Below are 25,222 nucleotides of genomic sequence, written 5' to 3' on the forward strand. Positions count from 1 at the left end.
TTTTATTAAGCCTCGGGGCCAGCTGCTTTTGTTTATATTAGGCTTGACACTTCACTTATTCAGCTCAACTAGCCCTGTGATCTATTTGAGTAAGGTTTCATATTTAACCCAAATATTATGAAAAAGAATGTAATGCAAATTTAAAAAATTTTTAATTTAAATAAAAATAAAAATAAAATTTTATTATATTTTTAAATAAAATTAATAACTTGACCATCTCTCATTAATTTTGGTCAAATAATTAAAGGTGGAAATAGATAAAATTCAAAGAGGCACATTGAGGGATAAGTTTAGAAAATGAATGGTGGTACGGTGCCAATTGAGAATTAATTGAGAGGAGGAGTAAACGAAGCATATGCCGTAAATGCTGTTATCTTTGAATGAGACATTGACAGATCACATGGGAAGGAAAACATTGTCATTTGAACATGTCCTTCTACTTCCTTTTTTTTTTTTTTTTTTTTTGCCAATCTATTTTTTTTTTGTTACCTTTGTTTTCAATCTATTTTAAATTTTAAAGTTTTCCTTAAACTTTAAGTCCTTGCAATTCAATATATTTTATAATTTTTTTATAATTTAAATAATTATAAAAATTGAATGGTTTTGAATAAAAAAACAATCTATTTCATAATTTTTTTATAATTTAAATAATTATAAAAATTGAATTATTTTGAATAAAAAAACTATAGGCATTAAAATTATAGGAACTGAATTACTTAATTCAAGAATTGAATTGATATTTGAGGAAAAAAAATTAAAGAATTAAAAGTTATCAGGCATTGGCAGAGAACATGGGAAGAGAAACAAAAAAAATGGGCCCATTAATTGTTTTGTTTGAAGAGTTGCTCAAAACATGATTATAATTTTATTCAAATTCATTAAATGAGTTGAAACTTGAAAAGGTCTAATAAATAATAACGGAAGAGCCGATGAATTTTTCAATTAAAAATAAAAATAAAAATAAAAACAATAATGACAACAAGGATGAAGAGAAGGAAAAATATAATTGCTAGGTATAAGTTCCTATATTTTTATTTTGTTATTCCCAATCTTTTAAATTTCATATGTCCACAATGTTAATTCGTATCATTACCAAGGGAAGTAATATATATGTATATATAAATTTGATTAATTTTGTTGGTGAGTTGATAAAATCATAATGGGTTTGATATTGTATAATTAAAATAGTTACTAATTTTTGTATCTATCTAACTTAGCAGTTTTTTTTTTCTTGAAGTTTTATCCATTACATGTTTAAGAATTTTGATTTAATATCCTACTTGTTTATCTATTTTATATTCATTTTTTTATGCAATTCATCATAATTTTAATAAATCAATGCAAAAAATAATTAAATTTACCTATATGTTAGTTACTGTTAAGTCCTTATAATTATATTTAAAAATATAAAAACTTAATAATTATTAAAAAATACTTCCTTTATTCAAACATATAAAACATCTTTTGAAGAGTTCAATGTTAAAAAATGTAAGGTATTTTTAATCTTTTGAGATGTAATTATTATTTTTTAAAAAAATCTCTATTAAATAAATTATTTTATTTATTTTAAATATTTAATAATGATAAATATAAAAAATAAAATTAATTTAAAAATAAATAATTATTTTACTGATGAATGAAATTTGATGAAAAATATTTTATTTTTTAAAAAAGAGAGTACTGTATATTTGAAAAACGGAAACTGGGGAGAAGCACGTGGTCACATGGCATGGGACGGAGGATCTGCCAGCTGCGCCGCCTTACACTGCTGGCATCCCTCCCTTAGCTGTCAGTATTCTGTGAAACTCAAACTTCCACAGTTCCCCAAGACCATAAAACATTCCATGTTTTAAAAGTCGCATTCAACGTGACTGCCCACCCTAAATTTTAAATTGCTCGCATTTTAAATCATGAAAAAAAAAAGATTTAATTTTTCTATTTTACTTATTATATTTATTAATCTGAATTCTTGTATTTATTGTAAATTTATGATATTTTTCTTAGTTATAAAAAATTAGGATTAAAGGTAAAATATAAATAAATATATCTTTTGTGACAATAAGGATTTTGTTGATATATGTAGGGTTGCACAAAAATCTCACAATCTTGTCCAACCCAATCCAACTTATACAAATCCAGCCTGGTTCAATAAAAAAAGGGACTTGAATGACTAAAAAACTCAAAAAGGCTAGACTTTTATTTTGTAGTTGGACTGGATAGAAGATCAAGAAATTAAACTATTTGATTCAATATAGTCCTTTAACTAAAATAATTTTTATTTTGGCTACAGATTGTTATGAATTTATTATGATTAGCTTTTAATATTTTGTGATAAATTTTATATGATTATAAGTATTTTTGTTTCCTTAATTAAGCTTATCAAGTTAAAATGAATTATGGCTCTCATAGAGGGAAAAGGAAAAAAAAAAAAACAAAGTGAAATACTTGACCACCAAGATTAATCTCCTAACTCTATAGACCAAATGTAATCCTATTCAATTTTGGGTTAAGCCTGAATGAAACCAAACGATAGGTTGCATAACTTAATTATTTTCATGAAAAAGATTAAATTTCGGATCATGATGAACTTTTGTCTTGTTAGTCTTTTTTGCTGCCCTAAATATACAAATATTGTTTGAAAGTTGCTCATACTTTGAAATGGCAGGAGTCAATTGAAAAATGTAAAGGAGTTTCGGTTTTTATGATCTAATTGACTAGATTGATAGTCAAATTAATGATATAATAATTAAATAAAATTAAAATTAAAATAATATTAAATGATATATAAATAATAAATAAATACTCCCTCCCTTAAAAAATGTAAGGCATTTTTTAAAGAGTTAGATGTTAAAAAATGTAAGTATTTTTTGTCTTTTAAGATGTAATCATTGTCTTTTTTTTCAAAAGTGTTCATATTAATAATGACTTTATATTTATTGTAGAGTGTTTAATAAAAGTAAATATGCAAAGATAAAATTAGTTGAAAAGTAGGTAACGACTTTATTGGATGGTGAGATTCAATTAAAAATATCTTACATTTTTAAACGGAGGGAGTACACAGTATGTCTAATTTAAGGTTGTGCAAAAACTTGACAGTCTTGTACAACCAGATCTAATCTGGACAAACCTGATCTAGTCCAAAAATAATTGACCTAAAGAACTAAAAAGATCAATAAGACCATTTTTTTTTAGTTGGATTGGATAGGAAACTAAGTTGTTAGATCATTTAGTTTGATCTGATCCTATAAAATTATTTTAATATAATTATAATAATTAGTTTTAAGTATTAACAATATCATAGTAAATCAACAATATTATATAATATAATTTTATAAATTACCCCATATAAGTATTAACCATTTTATAGAAAAATATGACAATAGATATCCACTATTTTCTGAAAAAAAATAAAGTTAAACTCTTCATTATTGTTTGTATCAATATAATAAAATTCAGTAAGAAAATTTATATAAATTGAATATCAAAACAAATTTTAATGTTTATTTACTCTTTTTAAAATAAAAATATAGTTAATTGATATAGAACAAAATTATCAATGGAGCTAAATGATATAATATCTTATTGTTTACACACACACACACACACACACACATCATTGATCTCCTTCGATGGCCTCTCACAAGATACTGGGAGTGAAGAATAGATCCCCTCTTAACTAAATTGCTAAGTAAACAATAATTAATGGGATAATAGTTCTTATTATTATTGTTTTTAAAAAATTTATTTTCACTCTTGTATAATATATATATATATATATATATGATAAAAATACACTAACGTTGGTGAAAAAATAAAAAAACATATAAAAATGTTAAAAGTTTGTGTTATGCATGAATCATGGACCATGTAGTATATCTTATTTTTCATATTATGTATGGTACTTATTATACACGCCACCCATGTTAATTTAAGGTGAATTTTTTAAGATTTAAAACATAATTTTAGTTAGGCTGAACATGAGAAAGTGATTGAAAATATGAGAGTTGTTGGGAGAATTTATACTAAACACATGGATGATGTATTGGGAAAAAATTATTTTTTATTGTTAGTAAGTACTCTCTTATTAAAAATAATTCTATTTGAGACAAGATCAGGTATTAAATGTAAATATTTTTCTTGATGAGAATTCAAACATTTATTCATCACATTGTGAGATACTAACCTCATTGAAAAAAATTATTTTAATAAGCTATTTAGAATAATTTGTAAAAAAATTTAAAATATCTTTTCAAATTTCATGATTAAATTAATTTCTCCCAGCAACTCAAATTTTATACTTAACTAAAATCGGTTTTTGGAAAAAATTTAACCAAATTGGCTTAAATGAAAAAAATAAAATAAATTTTTTGGGACAACTTTTAAAATTAAAAATTTAATATAATTTAATTTCAGGTTAAAAATTTTAGGGAGAATGATAAAAAAGTCCCAAGGGGACAATTAATTTAAATTAAATATCAATTAATTTTAAAGTGCCAAACTCTAATAGCTTGCAAGTTCGACACTCAATTTTATAATTTTATTATAATAAATTTATAACTTATATTTTAAATTTTAATAAATAAAATAAATTTATTTATTTTTCAATTATATGAAAATTTAAAAAATAAATTATAGATTCATCACAACAAAATTAAAAAAATTAAAAGCTGAACTTATAAACCTTTAAAATTTGACACTTTAAAATTTATTTGGATCTAATTTAAATTAATAATTCCTTTAAAACCTATCATTCTCTCAAAATATTATGGCATGTCTTTAGAAAATTTATGCTAAAAGTCTCATAAATTCCATCATCCAACCCTAACCTTGAACCCTAGTCCTTAGAATTAATTAGAAAGGGAAAATGATATTTGCAGGCCAAATAAGAATAAGAATATTAAAGACAAATATGGAGTTCAAATTTTGAAAATTATTGCCCAAGAACCTCTAAAAAATATAATATTTTTCATTATGAAAATAACCTTCCTCCTTCCTTCACTAATTTTTTTTTTAACAAAAGTTATAAGGAATTTCAAATCCTACCAATTGCTAGCGACAGCGTCATCGATCATTTTTGTCATAAAGTATTTTTATTTTTTCAATAAAATAAAAAGACTAAGGTCCTTTAGAACAATTTTCAAAATTTGAGGTCTCTATTTATATATAATATCGTTCGTGGTTTGCAAATGTTATTTCCCCCAATTAGAAAAATACTTTGTTCTTCCTTTATAAGTTACAAAATTATGTTAGCTGATCTGGCCCTAATTATTTGCCAGGTTGAAGACCTGGCAAATAATGACACTTCATTTGTGGGTCCTCTAAAGGTTTTTTATTAATTACATTTTATTGTTTTAATTTAACATTGGCCCTTAGATTCATTGTATACTCTAACGTTAAAGCTTCTTTTTTAAAAAAAAAAAAAGATTATTGATCTGTCTTCAACTGAAGCAATACATTTTTAAGTTTTTAATTTACCCTTGTCATTTATTTAAATTTTTCATTTTTGTCCCTTATATGAATTTTTTTTAAAAAAAAAAAGGACATTTGAGCTGTAACTAAACTAAGAATAATTTGATATCATTATTATGGCTTGATGTTAAAGCATTTTGTTTCATGAAGCGTCACAATTTGCTGTCTTCACATGATTACAAAAAAAGCCCTACTTATCAAATATGTTATAGAAAATGACAAGTGTGTATAAATACTAATGGTCAAGGACAATTGAGATGAACTTATGTTTGTTTTCAAGTAAAGAAAACGATTCAATTTCCAACAATATTTATTGTCTAAAACCAAAATCCAAGGAAACTATTTCGTCTGATCAAAAAAAAAAATCCAATGAGTTTTTACTTAACCAAAGTTAGTTAATTTAAATTGTTGGATGTATATTCTCCTTGAAGATGTGTCTCAAATTCAAATATTGTATACAAAAAAGCCAACAAAATTGTAACATGATGAATCAATATTTAAATTTATGTTAAGAGAGGTATATATATTTAGTATTCAACTATATCATGAATAAAACTTTTTTCCATAAAAATGTACATGTAGCCATAAAAACAAAAGTTGTGTACATAGAGTAAAAATCCACTCAAATAGCTTTGTACTCATGTAGTACGTTTAATTTTGGTCTCAGCCAAAATTTGTTGGAATTGAAAGTGACTTTCAAAATTGATTGTTATTACAACAAAAAATGCCACATGTTATGGCAAAGAATGACTATGCTCGTGAAGTTTTGGTGATTTTGGTAGGTTTGTCTTTGTTTTGATTATGTTAGGATTAGTCATTTCAAGACAAAAAAAAAAATTGAAACAACACATAATGAAATCATGATTAAAAATGATGTCAGGATGGGACGGGACATGAGTTGAGCACCGTGGCATCCCGACCCGTCCCCCCCCCCCCAACACACACATGTATGTATGTATATGTAATTATATATGTATGTGTATTAATTTTATTTTTTTAGTAATATATATTAATTTTGTTTTATGGATAATAAATTTTTTTTCTAAAGTTAATATTTCTAATATTCTATTACTTGTGATTTATGGTTGATTATTTGTATTGTTTTAAAAATGTTATGTGATTTGATAAATATTATGTTGAATTTAAGTTATGTTTTTTTTGTCTTTATATTGTGTTAGTTTTATTACTCCTTTGACAGTATTCATGTTTGCTAGCTGTTAAGTGTATTTTAACTTGTAATTTAAGGTAATATGTTGATGATTTTTGAGTTTACAAGATGGTATTTTTTGTTTTAATGCCAGATTTTAAGAATTCTCATTATTTTATATCTTGAGGAGATTGTTGAATGATAATACTTTAAAAAAATACCTAAAATTTGAATATATTTTTAATCATTTAACTTTACATAACGTTTCATTTTAATCTCTTAATTTTATAAAGTGTCTTTTCAATCCTTTAATCCAATATCATCATTTTTATCAACCAAAAATTCATACATTAAAATTTTAAATATTAACAAAATATTTTCAAGTGTTGAATATTAAGTTTAATTTTTTAAAATAATCAAATGGGTATAAAAAATAATCATTTAAAACTAGCAACATTAACGTTAAATGATTGAAAACATATTTTATAAAATTAAGAGATCAAATTAAAATCTTATATAAAGTTAAAAAAATTAAAAGTATATTTTAGTGAAATTTAAAAATATGGATATTGACAAAGAAACTAGTTGATTAGTTCTTAATTTTTCATATATTATTTTTCCTCACTTTTTTTTTTGTTTTAACCGGAGTCTTTCGATTTTGTTCCAATTCCAAACAAAATGGGATACATTGGGACATATCCCAAATGCCACTAGCATAAACATTTGTTTATAAGTGGGAAAATCCCACATGATCAGGCATATATAATTTTAATTATGTAATTTTTTTTTAATTTTAATATTTTCAACGCACTTGTTCATCTAGAATTCCCTAACTCTAATAAGGATGCCATTAGAATGTTGAACTAATTATAAGACTAAACAAAACTATGATATATATATATATATATATATAAATTATTAAGTAAACACCAACATGTGCTTATTTACCAAATGGCAAATGATATGATTAAAGTCAACTTCAAGGGCCGATAATATAATGTATATAAAATATCTCAAATATTAGCTCATCAAAACTAAGATTGCAAGTAGGAAGAAGAGGGATTAAAAGTCTTTGGTCATATGCATATTAGTGAATGATTGAATTAATAAAGAAAGACTTGGACAAAATGGATGACCTCAGAAAAAGCACCATAAAAAGGAATGGTCAATGAATGACCTTAATTCTATCGGTTGATAGGTCGATTTGGAATAAGGTTTGAAAACTTCCTATTAATATCAATAATAATAATAATAATAATAATAATAATAATAATAAATAATATTAAAATTGCTAGCCTGACAAACATCTAATGTGAATTAATCAAAGTTTTAAATATCAAAGTAGTTGAATGAATAAAAATCAAGGACAAATGGATACGTAGTAAAAAAAACCAATAGCAATTGGGCCTAATTGAAAGGGATTTGATACCACTTAAGTAAGGTGAAAATTTTAAATTTTGTTAATGAAAAGAAAGTCATATCATATTATTAAAATTAATCTTGTTATGATTCAATGATGAATATACATCCTCAAAACACTTCCAACTTTCTTTTGTATCTTTCAAAATTTTGGTTTGTAAAAATTATAATTATGGGATAATGAAATTTTTAATCTCTCAAATTTGCTTCAGTTATTGATTTAATCTCTTAAATATTTTTATTGATTTGGTTTATTAAAGTTGTATTAGTTATCAATTTGCTCATTATTATTTAAAGAAGAGGTAACATTATTAAAATCTATAAACATGGATGATGGAATATTGAATAATGAAAAGGAATATAATTATTTAGGCAAAACTAAACTCTCTTTTAAAAAAAAAGAATAAAACATAAAGTATAAGAAAATAAGTGAAATAAGGAGAATAAGAAAAAAAAGAGAGAAAAAGAAGACTAGAAAACAAAGCTGATTATTTATTCTCATTTAATTACAAATATATTTTAAATTATCAATATATTTTATAAATCAGATTAATTTGACGATCATTTGTGTTTCAAAACTTAAAGCACTATGATAATAACTTAATAATACATAAATAGCTAAACTAATAAAAATTAAATTTAAGTGGACAAATTAATAAAAGAAGAAAACTTGAAGAACTAAATATTTCATCATCTCTAAAATTAGCTTTTTCCCGTTTACGTGTTACTCTAGATCCATGGTAATTTAAACATGATGGATATATATATATATATATATTGATTGATTGTCAGAATAGTATTCTCTACCAATAATTTAATACCAATCTTTTTTTTTTAACGTACGGACGTCAAATGATAAAATCAATCTATTCAAGGATGATAGTTCCTTCCAACCAATATAAGCTGTACTATATTAAAACCCATAAAAATAATAATAATAAGTTGATTATTATAAAAAGAAGCTTTTATTAATACATGTAATGTACACTAAGTTCCTCATTAAGCATGTTGTTTTTACTGAAAACCTCACTTTAAGCACGCCTGAAATTGTACCTTCCTCACCTCTTGACCTAATTAATCCTAATTAACATCGAGCATGATTTGCTTACGTCCTTGGGACCAACTTTATGGCTACCTTAATTAGGTTTATGTTCAATGATATTGGTTCCTGTATCCTTACATTAATCACATTGTCACTAAAAATAATTAATATTTTGATACAGAAAATTAATATTGTATAATGAATTTATATTTTTCAAATTTAATTCCTATTTGGGATTGTTTCTGGATCCATGAATCTTTCTTTGTTTCTTTCTTTTGGATAAGAAAAGATTCCTTCTTTCTTGCGTTTATTGATAACTATAGATACGATTAATTTTACTTTAAATTGATTAATGAACCTACTCCCTCCATCTCATTTTTATAAGGCATTTTTAAAGTAAAATTACAATTACTTTTTTCTTTTGATTTCATTTCTATCGTTTGATATCCTGAAAAACCTGAAAATATTATCATATCACATCCAAATTAATTTGAACCCCATTATAGAAAACTGTTATTATCAATGATAGCCTTAGTCTATGAGTATCTTAGGAAATTGAGAATGTCTTCAGCATATTTATTTAAGAGAAAATCAATCAACAAGTCCTCATAGTTTTTCTTAATTTTGAATTAAGTTTTTATAATTTATTTTATTTTAATCAAGCCTTCATAATTTGATTCATTAAACATATTAATTCGTAAAGGTTAAAATTAATAATGAATTATTAACCTTCCCAAAACAAAAACTCTTTTGAAGTTTATAGAAAATTTGATTTAATATTTTTGGCCAAAAATAAAAAATAAAAGTTGATTTAATACAATATTTGCATTTGTATTGATTTTTTTTTGAAAATTTTATGTGTATAAAGACATTTAGAAGACAATCTAATTATATAAATTTTGAGTTATAAAAATTATGTAATTATATAATATTTTAATAAAAATGTAAATGTTTTAAATTTTTTTAAAGGAGAAATTTAAGTTTTTTAACTTTCGAGATTAAAAAAATTAATGAATCAAAATATAAGATCTCGATTAAAATAAAATAAACTATAGGAACCTAATTTAAAATTGAGAGAAACGGACATCTAGATATATTTTTTCCTCTTGTTTAGACTAAAATATAATTTTTGTCCCAAGCCTAACTACTTGGGCTAAAAATAATAATTTTAGATTAAGTTCACAACTTCACATGAGTCTTCTAGATGAAAAGTGACTGCATGCTATAAAAGAGTGGATGAAATTATGAGAAAAATTACAACTAATGGCCTTAAAAATTAGAGCATGAAGCCATGAGAAAACTGCTTTCTTGTGTTTATAAAAGGAAAGCCACCACACCCATGCCCCTTCAACTCTACAAACATTTTTACATAATCTCTCATGAGACTTCAATAGACACAAATCTCAATCAACTCAAAAGTATCACAAAGCATCAATACTTGATTTGACTAAACTAGATAAATTTTCCTTTAGCAAATTTGACATAATGTCTTTAACATATCACGCATCTAGCAAAGAACACTGAAGTTCAGTTCTCTAACAACTAATAGAGTGCTAGCTTCTAATAAATAGCAATAACAACACATTAGCGTTGTTCCTTTTAGATTTTTTTTTTTTATTTACTGTAATTTCCTTTTTATTATCACCATGCAAGTCTCACGTGTTTCTCTATCTTTATTCATCAATTTGTTTTATTTTTAAGCACTTATATTCAGAAAATTATAATAAATACCCCTAGAAACTCAGCATTTATTTTAAAAGTCAGAAATATCACACTTTTTTGGAGGCACATTTCTCTGGGATGCCCGCACAAAAAATCTGCCAAAACGCCTTTATTTGATGCAGCTCCACATCCTAGGACTTCAAGACTTAGGATAGAGCTAATTTTTTTGTTTTTGGTAAAACATGATAAGTTCATTTAACTTCTTCAATCAGTTGAAACTTGAGCCAATTGTCCCTGGATAAAATTGCAAATACTAATGGAATCAATTAAATTCAGCTTTGAATCTTCAATTTTTCAAAAAAAAATTTTAAACTTTTAAAAATATCATTAATTTAACAAGGGAGTTAGAGAAATATAGTTAATGAGAAAATAATTAAGAGTACTTTTGAAATAAGCTTTACAAATAAATTCTTATTTTGATCAAAATATCTTACATTGCATGACATCAAATTACATAAAAAAAATCTTATAAAATAGGATAGGAAATTAACATTTTTTTATATGACTATTTAATTAGGTTAAGTTTAAGTATTATCAAATCTAATCAGAGGTGACTCTCTCAAAAATATTTTTTATATTTATATAAATTCAAACCTGAAATTTCATATTCCAGCAGTGATGAGTCCATGACCCTTTCCACTAAAGCCAATCTGGATGATACTTTGTTTTCTCCTTCTTGGGACAATATAATTATGATTTTTGGAGTACGCCAAATAATGAAAGACTGTATTTGTGATGCCCACGGACATGTCTCTCTCTCTGTTCACACCTGTCATCTTGTTGCTATGCTTTTGGTCTCTTTGGAACTTTCCAGTTCTATTACTCATTTTTTGAATTCAGGTAAAGTTATTTAATAGGTAACGATGTCACTTACTATTTCTAAAGAAAAAGTTAAAATTTTGGATTTATATTGAGAAAAATATATGGGAATCAGATAATTATTTAAATTTGCCATTCTCTGCAAAGAGACATTGTTTGTGTTGTTGGACACATTACGTATTCAATAAATAAATAAGAATTACGCCGTCTTTAAAGTAAACAACGGCCAAAAATGTAAAAAGAGAAAGAATAGACATCCAAATTCCTTATTGGATATCTGTTTCGGAAAATCAAGTTATTTTGTTATATTCATCCACATCTCATATCCCAACATTCCCACAAGAAAAGTATTCATATTTTTATTTGATTTTCAATTAAAATATGGTGAATATGATTTTTTTATTATTTAAAAATATAATATATATTTTTAATTATATATTATCATGCTACCGTAAAAAATATATTTTTTATTTTTATTGAAAATTTATATTTATGTATAATATAAAATTTATTATAATTATTACCCTATTTATAAATTATGAATAGCATAATTGTTTTTTAAATTTTTACATCTTTCATTAAAGAACCGCACTAGAATTAATAAATAAAAATAAGAAAAAAATTTTAAGAGGTCTGCATGAATTTCAACCTACACCACACTATTACAAATTCACCATATGTAAATAGCATGACATTTATAATTCTATGAATATATAAATTAAAACATGATGTCATTTATATTTTTATTTATTTTCAAAAATAGATTGTGAATTCTACTTGTATAGCGCCTAAATCAAGTTACTCCCTCCACAACATAATATAAATTATTATTAATTATTTCATGATTTTAAAAAATAGGTAAAATTTTCATCTCTTGACAAAATTTTTTATGTTCACATCAAATATTATATATAAGTGTTTTGATATTAATAATTCAAATTTTAAAATATTTTTGCAAAACAAATAGTAAATGAAATAGATGTATAACTAGAATTTTATACTCGTGTAATGCATGGGATATTAACTTTCAGTTGTAATATAAAAATAAGTTCAGGCTGGGGTGGCATTAGAATAAGGATTTGTACTTTAAAATGATGATTTATATTACTTATTTTGGATTTTAAAATATTATAATTTATATTTTAAACAATGAATATATAACATTACAATATCAAACTTAATTTTTTTAAAAAATTTAAAAAATGGCTTTTTAGGTTTGGCCTTGAGCCCATTTAATAAATATTTGTTTCAAGAAATAACTAATTTTAAGGTTGAAGGCTTTAGAAGTATTAGTCCATAAGAGTCAGATTCACCTTTTTTTTGATTATGTATATTAGAAGTTATTTCAATTAGCAATTTATTTTTGATGATATATTTCTCTTTTACATGGTGAAAGAATAAATAATTTATTTTATTAAAAAATTTATTACCTTTTACATGTTGAAAATAAACATCAAATTATTTTTGTAGAATTTATTTTTAAGTATAAATTAAAATTCTAGAAATGAAAAAAAAAATCACTGCATTGTATGCCTACCAATTTACAATTTGTGTAATTTTTATTTAAATTTTGTTTCACGTTTCACACATATTTTTATCATAGATTTCATATTCATAATTTATTTTTTTGGAAATTTTTATTTGAAATTGAGATTCATTAATTTTCACAAAGTATTTCTTTTTTGTATAAATATAAAAAAAAAATAAGTTGTGACATATACACTCCCTCCATTCCAATTTATAAAATACGTTTGGAAATAATTTAGTATCTTAGTATACAAAATATTTTAAGATTTCATTGATTATATTTGTTCAATATTATCCTTCCTTTTGTATTATATTTTATTCTCTATTTAGATTTCACAATTAAAGTTATCTTAAATTAGGGATATTTTTAAAATTTATTAGTATACATAATTTTGTAAAAATAAATTACTCCCACTAGACCATAATACTTTAAGTATTATATAAAGTATTATGGTTCTCAAAAATTCTAGTTAAAACCTTAATCTTTTAAAAAATTTATATCTTTTTAATTATACCTTTATTAAATACTTTATATAAGCATCTTGATAATAATAATTAAAATTTTAATACATTCTTTTTTTCAAAAAGTGTAAGAAATGAAGTAGAGGTATAGTTGAAAAAAAATTATAAAAATTATCAATATTTTATATTTTAAATTAAGTAAAAATTTTAAAAAATATCTTATATTATAATTCAGAAGGATTATTTTATAATATTAGTTCCATATTTATTATTCATTTTCCTTATGAGTCCCATGTCCACCTTTTTCTATTATAAATCTTTCTAATCTTTTATTTTTTATTTACTATATAATAATTAAAAAAAAAAAATGTCAATAAAATCTATCAAAATTATATAAATGATAATCTAATCCCTTGAAATACCATAATTTCAATAAAAATCTTGAAAACTTTTGTGTTAATAAATTTTAAAGTGAAAAGACTATTTTACTTTCACTGAAAATAACAAGCCCTAATCATGATTTTCATTTAAGGAATCACAATTTTCATTCTGTAAATCATAAAAGTTGAATAAGAAATCATAATTTGTCAAGTATAATTTTTGTTATAAAAAAAACCCCAATCATAATTTTTGCTTAAATTATAATAACTTTTATTTAGTGAATTACAAGAGTTAAATAAAAAATTATAATTTCTTAAGTGTAATTTTTATTATTAAAAATTAAGTTTTCAAAATAACAAATCTCATTCACAACTTTTGTTTGAAGAATAATAACTTTATTTAAAGAATTACAAGAATTGAATAAGAAATCATAACTTGTCAATAAAGGTAAAATTATCTTTTTAATTTAAAATTTATTGACAAAGAAGTCTCTAGTCACTTTAATAAAATTATAGTATTTTAAGAGAACAGATTATCATTTATATAATTTGAAGAATTTTATTGTTATTTTTCTTAAAAAATTCTATAAAAAAAATAAAAAAGAGGACGGATGGATGCTAATTACAATACAGGGTAGATTGCAAAAATAATTATAAAGAGTACCAAATACTTTGTATATTATACAAAGCAAGATTTTTAGAATATGTTTTACTCCCTCCATTTAAAAATATAAGACATTTTTAAAGAAATTTGATGTTAAAAAATATGAAATATTTTTAATTTTTTAAGGTATACTCATTACTTTTTTTTTTAAGTATCCCTATTGAATATATCACTTTATATTTTTTTTAAGGTGAAACACCCTATCAAATAGAGATAAATATAAAAAGATATAATTAATTAAAAAATAAGTAACTATTTTTATTTAAAATAAAATTTAATTAAAAATATTTTTTATTTTTTAATGGAGAGAGTATATTATATTTTGGGAGGAGTACATTATTTTCTTCTTATCACTAACAATAAATCCGAGATAAATTACACCATTATTCTTCTTATCACTGACGCCGAGGAAAAAAAAAAATAAAACACTAATATTGAAGAGTCCAATGATGGGTGGCATAAAATAAATATAAATGAAATAAAAGAGAAATAAATAAATAGGGAGTCATGGACAGAGACAGTAAAACGAATCTTGTATAAGTACATCAATAAATTTCTCTTTTCCTCTGTTCCTTCCTTCCCCCCTTACCCCTACCCTTTTGGCCCTTGGCCTTCTTCTTTCTTCTGTCTCTCCGATAGCGAAACCGTGTCTCTCTTGCAGAACGCGCAGAGGTAGAAGAAGAAGAAGAAGAAGAAGCCATTGAAGGTCAAGCATATTATCAGAGCAATCTGGCTTTTCTCTGGTCATACCCATTTCGTTTCATGCCAGATGTAAACCCGATTTCACCTTCTTTGTCAGCTCCAACTTCAAGAACTCTCTCTGTTTCTTTCCTCTGTACTCATTTGCTTCAATATCTCGCACTTCTTTTCTCTTTCAAGGATAACGAATCTGAAAGAATGCTTTCTCTCCGGTTAAGCCTCGTCGTTTCGCTGCTACTCCCCTTATTCCCTCTCCTCTGTCTCGGGATTCGGTCGTTACCGACGAGGGTTGCTGTCGGAGATCGGTTGGAGTTCGATGGCTTGTTTCAATTCGCCGAAGCTCCGGATTACAGAAATGGAGCCGGGTGCCCGGTTTCGTCAAATAAGGGTTCAGTTTTGTCTTGTGATCGGTCTCTGGTTCACATAGCTATGACTTTGGATTCGGGTTATCTTCGGGGCTCCATCGCCGCCGTTCATTCCGTCCTCAAACACTCCTCGTGCCCCGAAAATGTGTTCTTCCACTTCATCGCGGCGGAGTTTGACCCGGCCAGTCCACGGGTCCTGACCCGAATCGTCCGATCCACTTTCCCTTCCCTCAACTTCAAGGTCTACATCTTCAGGGAAGACACCGTCATCAACCTCATCTCATCCTCCATTCGCGAAGCCCTAGAGAACCCTCTGAACTACGCGAGGAACTACCTCGGCGATATCCTTGACCCCTGCGTTGACCGGGTCATCTACCTGGACTCCGACGTGATCGTCGTCGACGACATTGAGAAGCTCTGGAACGTAAATCTCACCGGGAATCGAGTCATCGGAGCGCCGGAATACTGCCACGCCAACTTCACCAAGTACTTCACCGACACGTTCTGGTCGGAGCCGGTTCTTTCTCGGGTCTTCGCGTCGAGAAGCCCTTGCTATTTCAACACGGGCGTGATGGTGATGGATTTGGGGAAATGGAGAGAGGGGAATTACAGGAGGAGGATCGAGACGTGGATGGAGTTGCAGAAGACGAAGAGGATTTACGATCTGGGTTCGCTTCCGCCATTCTTGCTGGTTTTTGCAGGAAACGTTGAGGCTATTGATCATAGGTGGAATCAACACGGTCTAGGTGGAGATAACGTGAAGGGAACTTGCAGGTCGCTTCATTCTGGTCCTGTGAGTCTCTTGCATTGGAGTGGGAAAGGGAAGCCATGGGCGAGGCTCGATGCCAAGCAGCCTTGTCCTCTGGATAGTCTCTGGGAGCCTTATGATCTGTTCAAGCCTCAGAACAGTGGAAAGGATCAACAATGGGGCTTGTTTTCTTCGATTCTGGTTGGGTATTCGAATGATTTGTTATGATTCTTTGATAGATAATTTGTTTACAGTTACTGTCCAGATTATTATTCTTTGATTAGCTGTGTACAGAGATGGATTAGAACACATTTCAGGAGAGATTGAAGGGAGAGAAGAGGAGAGTGGGTTTATATTTCATTTTTTGTTTAGATTCTTTCGTGTAATTTTCATGTATTAAATTTCCAATTCTTCTTCTTCTTCTGGGGATGGAGTTCTTGTTACAATCTGAATTTTTCTACAGAGGTGGGATTAAGTTGTTTGTTATGGGACCATTGATCATTGCATCTACGAAACAAAGTGGAGAATAATAGTAGTAATTATAATAACAGAGTTGCTGCATTCTTTCATTTCAATCTAGTTTTTTTTTTTACCAAATCATTTCAATCTAGTTTGAATTTATCTTTCTAGGGAATCCTCAATCGACAAAAAATCAAGGGATAATATAATTGTTGCTGCTTGTAGTGTTAGCGCGTTTTAATTATAGTTTCTATATTTTCAACGTTAGTGTTGTTAACAGAGTTAAATTTGTTGATATATATACCCCTCCCTCTAAAAATATAAAATATTTTTAAAAAATTAAATATTAAAAAATATAAGATATTTTTAACTTTTTAAGATGTAATCATTTTTTTTAAGTATCTCTATTGATAAATAATTTTTTATTTATTATAAGGTGTTTAATAGGGATAAATATAAAAAAATTAAGTTAATTTAAAAGTAGATAATTACTTTATTGCGAGGTGGGATTCAATTAAAAATATTTTATATTTTTTAATGAAGGAGTAAATGACATTATCAATTTTATTGTTGAGCTGGTTAAATTATGATTAGATGTATATTGTATAAGAAAAATAACCATTAATTTTTTTGTTTTTCTGTCACCGTTGGTCATCCGTTTCTTGTTTAAGAATTATAATTTAATGTTCTACTTATTTTTTACATAGTGTTTATTTTTATACAATACAATATAATTTTAACAAGCCAAAATAAAAAGTGATAGTGTTAAGTTCTTGAGGCTTTAGCAAATTTAGCCAACATTATATGATTAAATAAAATTAATAACTCACTTTTTTTTAAATTAAAATAATGGCCATTTTTAATTTACCTTTAATACAAAAGATAAAATCACCCTTAAATATCACAATACCCTGGTTCTCCTTTTTCACACTGGTTTCATTTTCACCCACTTGAAGACGTAGAGATGACACTGCATTCTCGATTACGACGATGAAGAAACTGACAGTAGGCAACGAAACATCTCACACTAATGGATAAACGAGTTAGAGATTCAACTAGGAGACCGTAAGAACACGAGGCGAGGCGAGGTAGACTGGAAGCTACAAATTCAGGTTGAAAAATCACAAATGCGAGATGAGGAAGTCCAAAACTGCAACTTCTACATAAAGCCACACTAAAGCTGTAGATCCAAGGTGAGAAAGTCTGATTAAACTCTGTTACAAAAGCCAGAGTTCAAGCAAAGATTTTTTAAGATTTTGTTTGATATGTTTTGGGAAAATAATTATATTTTTTTGTGTTACTGATCTACGATAATACATCATTAATATATGATTATATATCAATTATAAACAAGTTTATGTTTGATTGTCTGGTTATGTTGATCTACGATAGTATATTAGTGATATACTATTATATATCACTAATATATAAGCTACATGAGTGAAAACTTATCAATTTGTTTATCATTAATATACAGTCATATAATATCACAGATTAGTAATAAAATTTCCTTTTCAATGTCTAATATCCTCTTTGTAATATCTGGGAAGAACAGAGAGGGAGAGAGAGAAAAAGCTCTGCGATGAAGACGGTGATTCAGAAAAATTAGATCAAAAATTTTGATGAAGAAAAGCACTGTACGAGAGATGAATATGATAATCTAGAAAAATTAGATCAAAAATATAATAAAAAAATATTCAGAGATGATAATTTGAGAGGGAGCACACATAATATGATTTTTGATGATAAAAATAAAAGACCTAATCAGCTAAAGATTGGTTAAATCAAATATATTCTATTTTAATTATAAATTTATTCTGAGAATACAAAAGAAAAATACATCTAATTAATTTTATGAATGAATCATATTTTAAAATATTTAATAATCCCATCCATAATTTATGAGAGCCATTGAACTAATTTTCTCTAAGTTCTTAGGGTTATATTTAAAAATTTATGAACTAATATAGTGTACATATGAAACTTGATTTGAAGTAATGAAAAAAATATAAAGATGAATACTTAAATATCCTAAAAATATAAGGACTAATGGTTGTATTTTTTTTCAAAAAATAAAAAGATTTGTTATTAAATAAGTCAATGAAGTGATTGAATAATTAAGTAATAATTAAAATTGTAGTTGAATTATATTCACACTGAACAAAATATTTATAAAAGCAGACAGGTCATTAATTTAATGATTTATTAATTGAATCAATGAAATTGAATTGAATTTTAATACAACACTAAAAATACAATAAAAAAGAGAGTTTGGTTGGCACCGATGGAGAGTATGATTGAGTTGTGATATAATTCATGGGTTCTCTGTGATTCCAAGGGAAGATAGGATTAAATTAAAGTGGAAAAGGACGAAGGAAAGAATATATACACTGCCACGTGGCAACGCTGGTGGGGATGAAGAAGATTGAAGTTACTTCCAGGACTTTCCCTTTAGGTTAGAGGAACCTCTCCCTCACGTGGTTTTGTTGGACCCCACATAAATTGAGCTTTTATCAATGGCTTTGTTCTACGTGTAAAGCTTTATCTTCTTTTTAATTAGTAATCTTGACCTACAATTCTCTTTCTCACTTCAATATAATTGAATTATGATAGAAAAATCAAACCAATATTAAACCAAATTAAATATCTAAGCCGATTCAATTGATCTTACATTGGTTTAAACTAGTTCCTAATTTTTCCTTTTAATAATAGATTAATTAGGTATCCGTTTATTGATTTTTCTAATTGAACCAGTTAGTCCAATGTAGATTTTTTCATCTATATATTGTTTATTTGAAACACAAAGATAAATTATACATAAGTCCCTTATAGTATAATTAAATGTTGCAAAGTTTGTTGACAATTTAGTAAAATAAAATAAGATAAGAGAGCAAATTAGCTGTTAAAGTATAAGTTCAGAAATATATGAGATTTTAAATTTATTTTTAGAATAATATTTTAATTTAACTTTTGAAAAGAGTGCAAGATGACTTAGATCATTAACAAAAGTTAAATTTAACTATTAGTTGGCTAGAAATGATAAAAAATAATCTCAAAATTACCCAAAAAAAGACAAATAAAATCTTTTTAATTATTTTCTATAATTTTTTAGGTCTTTGTAATTAATTTTTTTTTGTTATTTTCTATAATTTTTTAGATCTTTTTTATCATGTCTATTAACTATAAGTTAAAGTTAACTTTTAATAATGGTTAGAGTCATATTGCATTGCTTGTAAAAATTGAAGAGAAATGCTATACAAAAAATAAATTTAAGGTTCTAGACGCATTTGGCACTATAATTTAAGGATTATTTATCATTTAATCTAATAAAATAACAACTAAAAATAGAGGATCCCAAAATATAATTACTAGATATGAACTTCATGTACATAACTTTAATGACCCTAGACAATCTATTTTCATTACTATTATTATTATTATTATAAAGTTAGCTCAAGTCAATGAGATAATTAGCATTTCAATTCATTTTATCAGCATTTCAAGGGAAGGAATATTCAACGACTTTATATATGAAATTTTATTTTCAATTGTCATTGTGACGCATTTTTCTTTCATATGTTGTCCCCGAATATGCCTAGAAAAGAACTCTTGAGGAATTTTTTTTTTTAAAAAAAAGAAGTAAAGACGTGTTACACGCTGGACCAATGTGCTACAAACGTGGGACAGCTGTACAATAAGAAGTCATTAATGGCTACCTCTCCCGGTTTACCAAAGTTGACTTCCCCAGCCCCTAGCCGTTATAAAAGCCAATTCAAATCCAATTTCTTTTATTTGCTTACGAAATTGAGTTCATATTTTATATAATGAAATTTGGATTCGGTGATTATAAATATTAAATATCTGAATTATTTATATCATTGAAATTTATATTATCAATTTGATAAACTCATTTATTTAATTATTTTAAATGAAATGTAAACTTAAAATCATTAATTTAAATTTCAATAATTAAGTTCCTGTATTAAATACAGTTACCAAATTCAATAATATAGTGTAAAAGTCTGATTTATTATCACGAATTAGTAATTATAATAATTGAGAGATTCAACAACTTAAATTAATAAATGACCCAATAATGCATTTATTAAGAAATGAGAGGTAATGAGAGAGAAACAGCCTATCTCATGACAAACATAGGAGTGAGAATGGTCACAAGAGGCTCAAATTATTATTCTCGCTTTACTCCTTTCCATTTTAATATTTGAATAACTTTGAAATTTTTTTTATTAGAGTAATAATATTTTTTTCTTTTAATTTTATTATTCCTTATTTATTTATTTACTATAGTTTGAATTCCTAGACAATAATTTATTATGATTATTAATTACAAAGAATAATAAAATTGAAAAGTTACATAGTTTTTTAACAAATTTAAGAATATAATTATCATTTTTTAATAAGTATGAAATTGATTAAATTTTCCTTATATTAAAGATCGGAGGGGATGTGTATGAATCATTTTGATTAATTAGGTAATGAATAGCATAATTATCTTTTTTATTAGTCATGTGTAATTGTGATGAGAATCCGTTCACTACAAATTGGGACTTTAACTTAATTAATTAATAGATTTATGAGTAATTCAACCTAAATGAATTGCATGCAATTAACTTGGATGCAGTTCACTTTGGGTGTATCGTGTAGCAGTCAAAATAAAATTGATTATCTAATTATGTATTTAAATTTAACTATTTTAATATTTCACAGTAAAATTGATCCAATTAATTAATTGATCAATTGTTTAAGATTTGTTACATGTCGATTCAAGTGGGGGTAAAAGACAAACATACATACTGAACTCCTTCACGGGACCTTAGTATATGAATGGGATTAAGCCATTAATAGTTTAATTAAACAAATAACCGTTAAAATGTCTCTTTCCATTTTTTTTTAAATATAAAGCCAATAAACCATCACATTCCAAACCTTCTCATTTGGATCCCAAGTCACGCAATTGCTAGGATCAATAATACAAACATAATAGTGTTTGGGCATTATCATAAGACATAAATCAGATACAATATTATATTTTTAATTAATTAGCCTGCAAGTTTTTCACGGATTGTTTCCACTTCTCGTCGACTTATCTGGAAAGCCTTTTCCAACACTTCATCAGGAACCCCTGGTTTACTGGCAAACGTAGCAATTGATGCTATTTGGGCACCTGGGTTTTGACTATTAAGCCCAGAAACAGCTAGGCAGGCTTTCTAGGATCAACATTGTATAGAAAATGAATCAAACCCTTGGGAAACACAAAAGACTCACCAGCCTTTAGATTTTGTGTGAAAACCCGATTTGATGTGTCAATAAAGCCCACGAGGAGTGTGCCTTGGAGGCAAGTGGTCACTTCCGAGGCTCGTGGATGGGAGTGAGGTGGCACGATTCCATTGGCTGCTAAGTCAACTCGAGCCAAGGTCAGGCCTAAGGTGTTAAGCCCAGGAAGATTAGCAATGTTGGTGAGGATGACATTAAACCCGAATTGGCTAGTGCTTGTGTTCCCAGGCTTGGACAAAGAGGATGTGGCAAAATGAGATGAAGTGGCTAGTTCTGGGTCAATGCATGGAGCTCCATTGAGATAAAGGGCTTGGGGCTTTTTTGTATCTGCAATGCAATAGTCTTGAAGCGGGTCAGGGTCGGGTTTGGACAGACCTAGTAAGAGATACAATGAGAAAAGGAATAATTGAAGAGATTGAAAATTTCTTCTCATTTTTAAGGTGTTATATAAGAAAACAAGACAATGAATGTATGTCATAGGTTTTAAGTTGTGTGAATAGAAGTTTTGTATATTTATAGGGGAAGAGAAGTTGGTGGATGGTGAGAAAAATGGTATGAAACAAATGTGAAGCTTTTCTTCTATGTGGGGTATGGATATTGAGTAGCTTGAGAGTATGGAATGAGAAAGACACAAGGCAAGCTTTAGAGAAATGTGATCAAATCGGAAGAAGCCACTCAAGTTGATGATGTTCAAGTTGCATTTAACTTGAAAGTGACTTTTGATAAGTATGAGAGAAGCATGTTTATGGGGTTAGTTTCTCGAAGTCCACAATTATTTGTGGCTCTATAGCTTCTTTATTTTGTCAAATCATGTATTTTCTCCTAATTTTATCCTTATTTTTTTTTATCATGCATGGTTTGAATTGCTAACAGTAATTTATTATGATTATTAATTGTAAATAAAGATAAACTTAAAAAGTTATATTTTTTTTTTTTACAATTCTAAAGATAACTAATATTTTTAAATAAACATGAAATTGATTAAATTTTACTTTATACTCTCCCTGTTTAAAACTATAAAGTATTTTTAATCGAATTTCACCCTTTGATAAAGTAATTACCTACTTTCAAACTAATTCTATCTTTTCATATTTACTTCTATTAAACACCCTACAATAAATATAAAATTATTATCAATAACGGCACTTTTGAAAAAAAAGTAATAATTACACTTCAAATGATTAAAAATGCCTTACATTTTTTAACATTTAGCCCCTTAAAAAGTGTATTATATTTTTAAACTGGATGGAGTATAAAGTAGTAAAAGGAGTACTTATTTAAATAGGAGAACTAACTAAATTCCTCCCTCCCTAGTCTCTACCCTCTCCATAATATATTATTTCATATATAGTTTAATCAATCAGAGCATTAATGATTTCAATTAGACAAATTAGATGGGATAAACCACCGTGGGTTCTAGGTTAAATATGTGAGTTTATTTAACCCATCTTAGACTGGGGACTTGATGAAAATCAAAACATAATATTAGGTAAGTTAAATGACCGAACATGTATAAGCCATTATTATTTTGGATTAATTTACAATTTGAATTCTAAGCTATAAGTTTAGAAGTGATTTGGACTCTAAACTTGTATTTAGTATATTTTAATCTTAAATAATTAAATTTAGAATAATTTCACTTCTACCATTAAATTAAAAGAAACATTCGTTACTTTTTTTTTTAGAAAAAAAAAGGGAGCTTGATGTACAATTTTTTTCAAATTTCACTCCCCCTTTCTTTTCCATTCTCCTTTGAAGAAAATTGAACATCAAGCCCTATTTTTTAAAAAAAGTTATGGACATTTCTTTTAATTTAATGATGGTGAAGTTGTTCCAAGTTTAATTGTTTAAGATTCAGAATATATAAAATATAAGTTTAGGGATCAAATTGCTTGTAAACCTATAGTTTAAGGTCTAAATTACATATATACCCTTCATTTTTTTTAAAAAAAATATTGTCCTTGAAAGAAGCACAAAAAAATTTAAATGCATTGAATCATTCTAATGTCTAAAATTTTGATAATATTTGAATATTGTTTTGTAGGAATAGTTTCACATATAGAATCTTCAATTCTTCATCTCTCCCATATATTCTACTACGTTGCAATGTAACAAATTCATTATTTCGTTTCTAATGATTAAAAAATCAATAAGGAATAGGGGCTTTTGTAAACATAATTCATGTTATAGAAGCAAAAAAAAAAAACAGTTCAATATTATTAAATTTTACATTGTGGCTAATTTATTACATTTGTTAATGATATATCATTATATATCAATAAGAAACCCCTTGTAAAATTTTAATTTTTAATAATAAACTCTTGTATATTAATGATAAAATCCTATATATCAAATAAATCGATCATACTATCAAATTTTCAAAATTTAGTCCATAATTTTTGGTTATGAGATTTTTTTTAGCCAATAGCTGACTTATCCAAAAATATGGTAATCAAAGTGCGAGACGGATGGTTTTGCATTATGCAACATGAAGATGAAGGCTTGCGTGTCTTTGAGTAAAGTTGGTAATTTAAGTCAAAGCTAAACAAGCTAGTTTGAATAAACTCAAAAAATTAGGATTAGATTTATAATTTATAAAATTTCTTTAGCTCTTACTTAGCACTCAAAAACCTCTCCAAGACTCTCAATTTGCACTCCTAAATACTCCCTTTGTTTCTATATATAAAAGAAACTATCATTTTTTAATTTTTTTTATATAAGCAAAATCACATTTTTCAATAGACATTTATTGTAAATTTTTTAAATTACCTCTCATAATTTTATCATTTATAGATATAACAGAAAATTAATGAAGGCTTAATTAATACAATTAATAAAGGTATTATAGTCCAATTCTTTTATTTTTTTGACATAATTAATATAGTTAATTTAATTTTCTTAAATGTGTGATACAATTTTTTTTCTTGTACAAATAAAAACGGAGAGTAAAGTTTTAAATAACTAATAATGTTTGTTGTTGAATATTTTTTGAAAATATTAAGAAA

The 25,222-nt window shown here is 26.3% G+C and overlaps 2 protein-coding genes across 2 annotated transcripts; one reads left to right on the forward strand and one right to left on the reverse strand.

Moving 5' to 3' along the window:
* The first annotated feature begins 15,225 nt into the window (after nt 1-15,225).
* LOC129322692 (probable galacturonosyltransferase-like 9) lies at nt 15,226-17,038 on the forward strand. The gene has a single exon (XM_054969028.1). It carries the CDS (start codon nt 15,414-15,416, stop codon nt 16,689-16,691), a length of 1,278 nt encoding a protein of 425 aa, XP_054825003.1. The 5' UTR covers nt 15,226-15,413; the 3' UTR covers nt 16,692-17,038.
* Nucleotides 17,039-21,804: 4,766 nt separating this feature from the next.
* LOC129284590 (germin-like protein subfamily 1 member 1) lies at nt 21,805-22,685 on the reverse strand. The gene is given in 2 exon segments (XM_054920116.1): nt 21,805-22,152; nt 22,155-22,685. Coding segments are annotated over 2 exon segments (666 nt in total). The 5' UTR covers nt 22,651-22,685; the 3' UTR covers nt 21,805-21,982.
* Between the last annotated feature and the right edge of the window lie 2,537 nt (nt 22,686-25,222).

This window comes from Prosopis cineraria, unplaced genomic scaffold (assembly GCF_029017545.1).
Source record: "Prosopis cineraria cultivar Desert tree isolate PC_DT_omini unplaced genomic scaffold, ASM2901754v1 PC10, whole genome shotgun sequence".
Taxonomy (NCBI): domain Eukaryota; kingdom Viridiplantae; phylum Streptophyta; class Magnoliopsida; order Fabales; family Fabaceae; genus Prosopis; species Prosopis cineraria.

Excerpts from the sequence above, each read along its gene's own strand:
- LOC129322692 (XM_054969028.1), top strand. The coding sequence starts at position 15,414 with ATGCCAGATGTAAACCCGATTTCACCTTCTTTGTCAGCTCCAACTTCA.